This window comes from Ceratotherium simum, chromosome 32 (assembly GCF_057802395.1).
Source record: "Ceratotherium simum simum isolate JZ-2026a chromosome 32, ASM5780239v1, whole genome shotgun sequence".
NCBI lineage: Eukaryota > Metazoa > Chordata > Mammalia > Perissodactyla > Rhinocerotidae > Ceratotherium > Ceratotherium simum.
In genome coordinates this window covers 13,352,108-13,363,872 of record NC_141931.1, presented here as the reverse complement: position 1 = coordinate 13,363,872, position 11,765 = coordinate 13,352,108, and the positions used below count along the sequence as shown (strand labels likewise).

Below are 11,765 nucleotides of genomic sequence, written 5' to 3'. Positions count from 1 at the left end.
TTTGGTCAAAGAAACACATTAAGTTTTAATTCTTACACATTAGTTTGCTCATAAGTTCCTCCAATCCTCTATTTGCCTGATTGTTGCAAAGCACTACTGTTTGTCCCCCAGGGAAGTACACTTTGCAGTGATGAGAGAGAAAATAATCTGTCAAACACCCCAATCCTTTTTTCTCCTATCATGCGGTATTTGTTTAAACGACATAACACAACATTTGTTTTTAATTTTTTTAATTTTTTTACTAAGGCACATGACGTATAGAAATACTGAGGTACAAAATGCAAATTTCTGCATAAGATTTTTAAAATAATCATTTTGGAAAATGAAGGTGAACATCATCTTCCAGGATATTCAGCTTTTAGCTTGTTTTTTCTTTTGGACCAGTTCAACCAGCAGCTTGTATCTAGCGATACAGTCTTCCTGCAGGAAGAGAGAGAGAGAGGTGAAACGGTTACTTCCACAGGTCAGTGTGGCCTTCGGGGGCAGCCTGCTGGGGCCGGCTTGTTGGCTGGGCCCAGTGTTAACGAGGTGGCCTCATGGCTGCTCGCTCTGCACAGAACTGCCTAGAACTTCTCAGGTGAGGCCAGCTGGCCACGGGCAGAGGAGGCTAGAGAGGTGCATGGACGAGGCCGGCTGAAGTCCAGCCCGAGGGGCAGGGCCGGGCTGGGGGATGGGGCCAGGGCAGCTGTTTGGGAGGCCTGCTATCGTTATCATGTGTCTGACTTTCAACTTGCTAACTGTAATGATCATTTTTAATGTTTCACTATTTCATCACAACATGACACTTCAGAGAAACCAAACAGCTTGCGGCCCGGCATCCACGCTATTATTCTCATTTGGGTCTGCCTCTCCCTAAGGACTGCTGGGAGCTCCTGTGGGAGGGCCCAGCCCCACAGGACACCGGCAAGGCGTGTGCTGGAACTCTTCCTCCTGCTCATCCCAGCCCCACCTCAATCTTCCAGCCCGTCAGGCTAGATGACGACTAGCTTCAGATCCCAGCAGCCTGTAGACACTGTCACTCCTTGGGGTGGGGACTCGTGACTGAAGCAGAGATGGGGTGATGCTGGGGAGGGGCCTCATCACTCCCATGTTTACCACATGGTACTTTCCAGAATCCATTTCTGTTTCTGTTCAAAAAACACCTGCCCCAATGGCACTATGAACGCCTTCACTAACTTAAAGTCCAGAGCACACCAACTTCTGCTCCAGAGCAGACGACTTTATCAGCCGCCTGGGACAGAGAATGGATGTTCATTCTCTTCCTAGGATTTTGGCTTAGTAGTGTTAGGAGAGTATCTCTCTCTCTCTTTTTTTTTTTTTTTGCTGAGGAAGATTCTCCCTGAGCTAACATCTGTGCCCATCTTCCTCTATTTTGTATGTGGTACACTGCCACAGTGTGGCTGATGAGTGGTGTAGGTCCGCACTCGGGATCCAAACCTGCGAACCCGGGCCACTGAAGTGGAATGCACTGAACTTAACCACTAGGCCACAGGGCTGGCCCAAGAATATCGTCTAGTAAGTGCCTTTTCTGCATCCCCAAAGAGTACTTTCCTAGGGTCCTTACAAATCTCAGCCTTTCTCAGTAGCTACGCTGCCCGTTGGTGCAGCCTAGCCCATGACACCCAACAGCCAGCCCAGGCCCTCACCTGCAGGACAGTGTGGCCCCTGAGCGGTGACCAGCAGGCCTGCCAGTGAGCCCAGCTGGGCATGCGCCTCAGGCAAAGGCTCTCCTCAGGCCCAGAGTTCCCGGCGCTCACAGGCCACTTCCAGGAAGTCACTCCCTAGCGGGCGACCAGCCGGCGCCCTCCCGGACCTGGCTCTGACGCCAGGGCTTAATGGGACACCTGCAGGACAATCAAAGGGCTGCTCGTTTCTGGTGGAAACAGGAAGGTTTCCAAGCCCCAAGGCAATGGGTTTCTGGGTGTGCTAGCCTTAGGAATCCACAGTTCCAGCTCCTTCCTTTGAAGCCAATGTCAATTCATCACACATGTAAATGCCTGTGTCTTGACAGATGCAAGAATTTCAGGGAAAATAATTACCTCTGGCAAACCAGTGGGAGAGGCTGGGAGGATCTGTGTTTCTCAAATAGATCAACTGCTAATGGTTTATTTTTCTCCCCGGGAATTCTCCACTTCATCATTTTAAAGTAGGTTATAGATAACTAGACCTGTACACACGGGGACATTCATGGCCACAAGCTAGATTTTCCAACATAGAATTTCAATTAAAAAAAAAAAAGAATGTAAATGAACATCGAGGTGCCCAGGGGCTACTGAGTGACGGGCAGCAGAGATTGGTTCTCTGGGTTTCTTGGTGTTTCTGGTGCCTCAAACAGAGTGCAGCCACACAGGGAGAGGCCCCGGAGACTGTGGGTGTCGGGAAAGATCACACTGTGAGGCTCCACAGCTGCGACCGGCAGAGCAGAAGGCGAGGAGCAGGGTGAGGGGGTGGCTTTCCACAGGGACACCCCATCCTCCCGCCCCCCTGAGCTCTTATTAGAGAACTATCTGCAGATGTGTTTAAGCAGATACTAAGCTCTAAACAGGAAACTTAACAGAAAAGAGAAGAATAAACAGTCTGGGCTACAGAGGTTAAGTTGAATCCTAAACATCAGTCACTCTGGCTCTGACTCCACATAAACACGGCCTCCAGGGCCACCTGTCAACCGGACGCCACTGCTGAGTCCAGATGAAGTGACATGGCACGGCGAGGAGCATGGTGACACCGTCTCCCACCCCCCCCTTGGTTGAGGGCCCGTTAGAATGCTAGAGGCACTGGTGATTTTGAGCCACGTTCTCCTCACGTGGGTGAAAGGGAGCTGCCACCGAGATGGGGAGCCTGCTTGGTGACGTGAGTGCTTCTCTCAACCTGCCACCTGAGGAGGGCCAACGCTCCAGAAGGTCAGCAGGGTTGTTGTGGGTGAAGTTTATGTTCTATGCACGGATGTTCTCTGAGAAAACACAACCGGTCTGTACGATGACTAAACTTAGAATCTTGACCTCACTTACACTAATCAATCAAAGGCACGGATTCGCAGGCTATCGGGAGAAATACACTGGAAGATAACTGGTAAATGGGAGGTCATGTAGATAGCTGTGGACAGAAGGACACGAACGAGATGGAAGACAAATCAGGCAGAGCTGGCTGCAGCCACCCCAGTGGATTTCTAAAACCAGTGGAGCCTTCCTTCTCTCCCTGCTTCACCCACCTTACTCTTAGATGGGACACATTTGGCTATTTTGTCCCAGCGGTCAGAAGATCCCTTTGGGTATTGCTGTAATGCTAATTCCAGAAGTTTCTGTTGATTCTGAGTCCATGGCTCCTCTGCAGCACGAGTTCTCTCTTTTTTCTGGCTCTCCTCATCGCTGGACTCATTCTGTTCTGCTACATCAAAGTCCTTCTGCCTCTTTCCTCTGAACTTCTCCTCTGGCTCGGTCTTCGTCCCCGCATCTGGCAGCCTGGCTGGCCTCCGCCGCCGTGGCCGGCTCTCTGGGACCACTGCCTCCTGCTCACCGTCCTCCTCCTCCTGCTCATCCTCCTCCTCCTCCTCTTCCATGGGCTGCTCTGCACCTTCTCGCTGGGTGATGATGTCATCTGGCAAGGCCGCGGGGGTCTTGATGGGCCTGCAACTCTGCGCTGTTGACTTGAGTTCAGAGAGTCTAACCATTCCTGTGAGAAAGGGCCCATCACACATGAACGGGGAAGATCAGCTCAAGTGACAGGCAGACAGCGTGCTCAGCATTTTGTATGTATTATTTTACTTAACCTTCACACTATTCTAGAAAGTTAGGTATCATCATCCTAATTTTACAAATGAGCAAATTCAGTCTCAGAAAGCAGCAGAGGTGGGATTTGAATCCAGTTCTGACTGATTCCAAGTCTGCCCTTTCCAGCACTCTGAGGAAGAGTGGGTATCTACAGAATCAAGTTGGGATCAAAGAATGCAAAGATCTCCTTGAGAAGGAATAACCTGGTACTTTTTAGGGAAGGAAGGATGTTCTTCACATCCAGAGTTGTTGTTAAGTGCGTTAGCATAACTAGAATCAATCTGCCAAACCTTACTCTATGCTCGCCATCTGCAGGTGAGCCCCCAACACTGTGGGGTCTGCTCTCTGTTCAAAGCTCCTCCTGGAGCCACTGTGATGCCTCGTTTGACAGTAAAGGGCAAACAAACTCAGTCTCCCAGCCACAGATGTCATCTCAGAGATAGCCTGAACTGTTCAACTACACGTTTCCTGTTCCCTTCACACTTTGTGCCCCCTCCACCAACGCTCTTGTAAGATGATGTCTGTTCATGACTTTACACCACATTGCCTTTTCAAGACTATATTTTTGGAGAATGTCTTGGAGGCAGGCTTCTTTCACATAACATCTCTTTACCTATTTCTGCCTCCATGCCCAGACACATAAGCTTACTGGGAGAAAAGGCCTCTGGAAATGCCCTCTTTCCTAAAGCCTGCAGAGCCCCAAGGTGGAGCCTTCCTGGGGATGACTTCTGAGATCTTGGGGTCTGCTGGTCCCTGGCTAGCTCACCTGCATTGCTTTCTCTGGGACCCACATTGAAGTTAAGGTGGAAGGTATGGGAGGCATTTTCTTCCTGGTTCCAAGCAAAGAGCATGGAGACTCTAACAAAATTCTAGTTAGTGTCAAAGGAAACCAATTTTGGGAAACAGATTCTTGGGAAAGCTGCTTGTTGTCTATTCTGAAGGAATAGCTACGTGTGTGTAATGACGGGGTGGATGGTGTGGGAAACTGCATACAGTGCATTGTGCGGTGTGCAGACTGGCCTTCCCCTGTGTGTGTCCCCCACCCCCAATACTGGAGAACAGAGTTTTCTAGTTCTGTAAACTTACCAAATACATCTTAGCACCTGCTGTCTGTGCAGGGCTTGACTGGCCTTTTGGTGCCTATATTTCGACCCCTGTCAGAGAGATGACCAGTAGAGTCCACTGGGCAAAATTACTACACCATCGTATTTAAAGATATTATTATAAACAGGGACTTATTTGAAGAAACCACTTTAGATTAACAGGGTGAAGTGGGTGCCAACTCACCTGGGGAGCAGGTGACTGAGTCCTTCATTTGCTTGGCTTTGGTTGTCACCTATTTCAAAATATAAAAGCAAAGAAAATCTTACTTTCCAGATATCTACTGAAGGTCAAGTGACCTATTTCATACGTCTGTGTGAACAAACAGGGTTTACTGAATCTTAGACCTGGAAGGACCCTCAGTCATCAGTCCAACCCATTCATTTAACCAACAAGGAATTTGCAGCCCAGGCAGATGAAATGACTTGCTCCAAAATATCCATCCAATCAGTGGCAGAGTCAGAATAAGAACTGAGATCACCTGGTTACTTCCAGCTCAACGACATTCCATCATACTGGGCTGCCTCTTAAAATATACTACTTTCAAAATTATTATACAAATAGGTCATTTTTTTTAGTTAGAATTTCCTGAAAGAGAATATCTTTCTTCACCGCAGAATATTATACCAATGAATATTATAAACAGTGGAGTAATTTACTCTTTTTTTTTTTAAATAATTTTATTTATTTATTTTTTCCCCCAAAGCCCCAGTAGACAGTTGTATGCCATAGTTGCACATCCTTCCAGTTGCTGTACGTGGGACGCAGCCTCAGCATGGCCAGAGAAGCGGTGTGTTGGTGCGCACCCGGGATCCGAACCCGGGCCGCCAGCAGCGGAGCGCTCGCACTCAACCACTAAGCCACGGGGCCGGCCCTGGAGTAATTTACTCTTAAGCTAATGATGTTATAATATAAAAGTCTTTCTTTTCTTTGCATCCTGGAAAGAAACCCTAAGAGCACATAAGATTGACACTAGAGGAAGAATCTCTTGGTGGAGTAGGGCAGCTGGACCCAAGAACTACGAGACATTTCTGTACATGTCAAAAAAGACCCATGTGGGCCAGCCCTGTGGCTTGGTGGTTAAGTGCGCGTTCTGCAAGGCTGGTGGCCCGGGTTCGGATCCTGGGTGCGCATCAAGGCACCACTTCTCCGTCCATCCTGAGGCCGAGTCCCACATACAGCAACTAGAAGGATGTGCAGCTATGACATGCAACTATCTACTGGGGCTTTGGGGGGAAAAAATAAAATTAAAAAAAAAAAAAAAAAAAAGACCCATGTAACCAACACTCTGACCAAGTTATAGAACATTCCTATTACCCCAAAAAGTTCCCAAGTCAGTCTCTACCCTGCCATAGACAACCATTGTTCTGAATTCTATTATATATTTTAAAAAATATGGGATCAAAATTAATTAAAAATTAAAAAATGGATAGTTAATTGCCCCAATGCATTTATCAAACAAGCCATCCTTTCTCCATTTATTTAAAATGTCAACTTTATTAAAATTACATTCCATCATATAAATGGCCTATTTTTCTATATTCTGTATTCTATCCCATTAATCCATGTATATTCTTGCACCAATATTTCACTGCTTTAATGAACTCTGAAAGTAAAACCTCAGAAAGCAGGACTGTTAAGAACTCAGGCAGATCTGGCATTCAGTCTTAAATTTTTTTTTTTTTTTAAATTTTTATTTATTAATTTTTCCCCAAAGCCCCAGTAGATAGTTGTATGTCACAGTTGCACATCCTTCGAGTTGCTGCATGTGGGACGCAGCCTCAGCATGGCCGGAGAAGCGGTGCGTCGGTGCACGCCCGGGATCCGAACCCGGGCCGCTAGCATCGGAGCACACGCACTTAACCGCTAAGCCACGGGGCCGGCCCTGGCATTCAGTCTTGGTTTTACCTCTTATTAGCTGGGTAACGTTGAGCAATTTCCAATCCTTTCTCTGTCTCATGCCTTACCCTCTGTAATATGTGGATAATACTACTAATACCATTTGCCTGTTAGGGATGTTTTAAGTTTGAAATAAGCTCTTAGCATGATACTTAGCAGATATTAAAGGCTCAGTAAATATTACCTATTATAAGTGACATGGTTCATTTGTTTTCCATTCATGCAAAGGGCAGAATTAGAGAAAACGTTTAAAGCTGCTTAGAAACACTCTTCAATTTTATTCCCTACCTTTCTTTCTCTCCAGATGACCTTGCTTTTTATTTTATGGGAAAAAAAATTGAATTTATCCAACATGAGCTTCCTTGACTTCCAACTTTCCCCCAAAATCCCAACTCAAATTTTGATTGCATCACCATATATCCTTCCCATCTTCTGTCCCAATTCAAAGAAGGAAATTATCTTCCTTCCTCTTGAATCCTCTCAAAACTATGCTCCATCAATTAATTTCTTTTGCTTTCATATTCAGCTTCTCCCTGTCCATCAGATGCGTCCCATAAACCTTCAAACTGAGCTCAAGTGGTCTCTACTCGAAAAGACTATCTTCCCTTGAGTTGTTTTCCATTCCACTTGGCTTTCATGACAGTATCTCCTAGTTTTCCTTCTCTTTCTCTGAATGTTCCTTCACTGGCCCCTCCTGTATACTCCTGCCCCTTGCTCCCTAATGTAATGTTCCTCAACATTCTGTCCTTGCCATTCACATTTTCTTTCCATTTTTTCCTTTGGTATCTCATACCATCTGTTCAATAATACCTTAGAAAAGAAACGATTAACCTGTGTCTCCGGCCTTCATCTCTACCTAGGAATGCCAGTCTCACAGAAACTGACCATATAACAACAGTGCATCATCAGATCTGAAAAGGACTTCATCTATATAAGAATAAGCTTTCTATGTACCAGGCATTGTTCTAAATAAAATGTGTGTGTGTATATATATTCCTCACAACAGCCATATTAGGTGTATATAAAATTATCATCCCCACTTTACAGAATCTGAGGCCCAGAGAGAATAAATAACACGTCCAAGATTAAAAGGCAAGTGAGTAGCTGGACCCAGGCGAGTTGGGCTCTAAAATCTTTGCTCTCAATCACTATGATATATTTTGAATCCAATTCTGCTATACTGCGTGGTTTCCCTCTCTGACTGCCACTAGATCTCTTATTTAGAGGTCTCCTAGCTCCTCAAACTAAACAAATCCAAACTAAACTCATCAACATCTCTGCTTTTCCTTCTTTTTGTTATTACTATCATCCCAGTCACCTGGGCTCAAAACCTGAGAGTCAATTTTTGGACTTTTCTCTCCCTTCCCAACCAGCTGCCACATTCTTCACAAATCAATCCCATCTGTTCCCTTCTCTCTCAGATCTCTACCACCTGTGTTAGTGACCGAACTAAGATAACAGCTTCTAACCGGTCTCCAACTTACTAATAGTTCTTATAGAATAATATCCCCAAGGCAGTGTTCTGATCAAACATGTTTGATAGCTCATCACTGACTGTATAATCAGGTGTTCAATTCTTAACCTGACATGCAGGGAAATCTACAATCTCATCTATTCTCTTTCCTGTATGTATATCCTTTCTTTCAGCAGAACTAAACAGTTAATGCTCCTCCAGATAGTCAGAAATCTCTACACTGTACGTTTGCCCATCGATAACATTGTCTGAAATGATTTCCTTTCTTCATCAAACTTCTCCTTAAATATCTGTCTGGCTTCAAGGTACTCTCAAGCATGAGTTTCTTCTTAAAGATCTTCCTGATGTTCGCCACCAGGACTGCCAACTCTGGTGACAATTAATCCCTCTTCTTTCTCAGTTTCTTTTCTTTTTTCTTGCTGAGGAATATTCACCCTGAGCTAACATCTGTTGCCAATCTTCCTCTATTTTGTATGTGAGCCACTGTCACAGTATGGTCACTGACAGACGAGTGGCATACGTCCACGCCCGGGAACTGAACCTGGGCTGCCCAAGTGGAGCGAGCCGAACTTAACCACTAGGCCCTGGGGCCAGCCCTCAATTTCTATTGTATTTTTTTTTTTAATTTACATTTTTTTCCCCCCAAAGCCCCAGTAGATAGTTGTATGTCATAGTTGCACATCCTTCTAGTTGCTGTATGTGGGACGTGGCCTCAGCATGGCCGGAGAAGCGGTGCGTCAGTACGCGCCCGGGATCAGAACCCAGGTCGCCAGCATCGGAGTGCACGCACTTAACCGCTAAGCCACGGGGCCGGCCCTCTATTGTATTTTTTAAGATTTTAGTTTTTTACATTATCATACAATAAAATTACCTTTTTCACCTTTGTTGTACAGTTCTATGAATTTTAAAACATTTATACATTCATGTAACCACCACCACATATAGGATATGGAATAATTCCTTTCTTTTTTCTCCTGCACCTTGTTTTCTTATTTAACAAAATATTTGGGAGATTATTCCAGAAGAGTACATGAAGATCTCCCTTGTTCTTTTTTTTTTTTAAAACAGCTTAAATGAGATATAATTCACATACCATACAATTCATCCACTTAAAGTGTACAATTCAATGCTTTTTAGTATATTCAGATATGTGCAACCATCATCATGGCCAACTTTAGAGTATTTTCATCACTTCAAAAAGAAACCCCATACCCTTTAGCTATCATCCTCCATCCACCCCACCCTACTCCATCCTCCATAAAACAATAAGCAACCATGAACTTACCTTCTGTATCACTAGATTTCCCTATTCTGGACTTTCATATGAATGGAATCACATATGGATTTTTGTGGCTGGCTTCTTTCACTTAGGGTAATGCTTTTCAGGCTTATCCAAGTTGTAATACATACCAGTACTTCATTCCTTTTTATTTCTGAGTAATAGTCCATTGTACGGATATACCACATTTTGTTTATCCATTCAGCAGTTGATAAACATTTGTGTTGTTTCCATCTTTTGGCTAGTATGAATAACGTTGCTATAAACATTTGTGTCTAAGTTGTTGCGTGGGCATATGTGTTCATTTATCTTGGGTATATACCTAGCAATGGAATTGCTGAGTTACATGGTAACTTGCTAACTTTTTGAGGAACTGCCAGACTGTTTTCCAACATGGCTGCACCATTTTACATTCACACCAGCAGTATATGAGGCTTCTGATTTCTCCCCATCTTTGCTAACACTCACTATCCAACTTTTTTATTTTATCCATCCTAGTGGGTGCGAAATAGTATCTTGTGGTTTTGATTTGCATTTCCCTAATGACTAATAACATTGAGCATTTTTTCATTTGTTTATTGGCCATATGTATATCTTCTTTGGAGAAATGTCTATTCAGATCCTTTGTCCATTTTTTATTTGGGTGATTTCTCTTTTTATTATTGAGTTGTAAGAGTTCTTTATATATTCTGGATACAAGTCCTTTATCAGATAAATGATTTGCAAATATTTTCTCTCATTCTGTGGGTTGTTTTTCACTTTCTTAATGGTGCCTTGTGAAGCATAAAAGCTTTTAATTTTGATGAGTTCCAATTTACCTAATTTTTTTTTTTTTGGGTTGCTTGTGCTTTTGGTGTCATATCTAAGAATTCTTTGTGAAATTCAAGGTCATGAATATTTACCCTTCTGTTTTCGTCTAACAGTTTTTTAGTTTTGCTCTCTTACATTAAGAATATTGCCATCTTGACAATGTTAAGTCTTCTGATCCATGAAGAGAGGTTAGTTTTCCATTTATTTTGATCTTCTTCAATTTCTTTCAACAACATTTTGTAGTTTTCAGAGGTAAAGTTTGTACTTCTTTTGTTAAATTTATTCTTAAGTATTTTATTCTTTTTGATGCTATCGTGAAGGAAATTATTTTCTTAATTTCATTTTCAGGTTGTTCATTGCAGGTACATAAAAATAAAACTGATTTTTGTATATTGATTTGTATCCTGCAATCTTGCTGAACTCATTTATTGGTTCCTATGGTTTTTTAGTGAATTCCTTAGGATTTTGTATATATAAAATCAGATCATCTACAAATAAGGACAGTTTACTTTTTCCGTTTCAATCTTATTTCTTTTTCTTGCCTAATTGCCCTGGTGAGAATTTCCACTGCAATGCTGAATAAAAGTGGTGAGAGCAGACATCCTTGTCTTGTTCCCGATCTTAGCAGGAAAACATCCCCTCTTTCACCAGTAAGCATGATGTTAACTGTGTGTTTTCAGTAGATGCTCTTTATTAGGTCGAGGCACTTTCCTTTTATTCCTGTTTTGTTGAGTGTTTTTATCATGCAAGGGTGTTGGATCTTATCAATTGCTTCTACTGAGACCATCTTGTGATATTTGTTTTTTATTTTATTGATAGAATGTATTTACATTAACTGATTTTCAGATGTTGAATCAACTTTGCATTCTGGAGATAAATCCCACTTGATCAGGGTGTAAAAATTATTTTAAGTTGCTGGATTTGTTTTGCTGTATTTTGTTGAGGATTTTTGCATCCATATTCATAAAAAATATTAGTCTATAGTTTTATTTTCTTGTCATGTCCTAGTCTAGTTTGGTATTAGGGTAATACTGGCTATTTATAAAATGAGTTGGGAAGTATTCACCCTCTTATATTTTTTGGAAGAGTTTGTGAAGTACTGGTATTAACTCTTCTTTAAATGTTTGGTAGAATTCAGTGCTGAAGCCATATGGGCCTGGGCTTTTCTTTGGGGGTCGGTTTTTAAATTTTTTTATTACTAATTCAATCTCTTCAGTTGTTATAGGTCTATTTCAATTGTCTATTTCTTCTTGATTCAGTTTTAGCAGTTTATGCCTTTCTAGGAATTTGTCCATTTCATCTCTATTAGAAAAATAGATATCTAATTTCTTGGCATACACTTGTTCATTATATTCTTTTACAGTCTTTTTCATTTCTGTAAGGTTGGTAGTAACACCCTTTTTTTCATTTCTGATTCTAGTAATTTGAGTCCTTT

At 42.8% G+C, this 11,765-nt stretch overlaps 1 protein-coding gene across 1 annotated transcript in view; it reads right to left on the bottom strand.

The window, feature by feature from the left end:
* Window positions 1–213: 213 nt before the first annotated feature.
* Window positions 214–11,765, bottom strand: part of DNAJC1 (DnaJ heat shock protein family (Hsp40) member C1) — a 227,282-nt gene continuing 215,730 nt past the window's right edge. The window contains exons 10-12 of the mRNA XM_004425444.3: window positions 5,055–5,103; window positions 3,209–3,669; window positions 214–420 (exon numbers count right to left, since the gene is read on the bottom strand). Coding sequence (XP_004425501.3) covers window positions 352–420; window positions 3,209–3,669; window positions 5,055–5,103 — 579 coding nt within the window. The 3' untranslated portion in view covers window positions 214–351. The remainder of the gene's footprint in view (window positions 421–3,208; window positions 3,670–5,054; window positions 5,104–11,765) is intronic.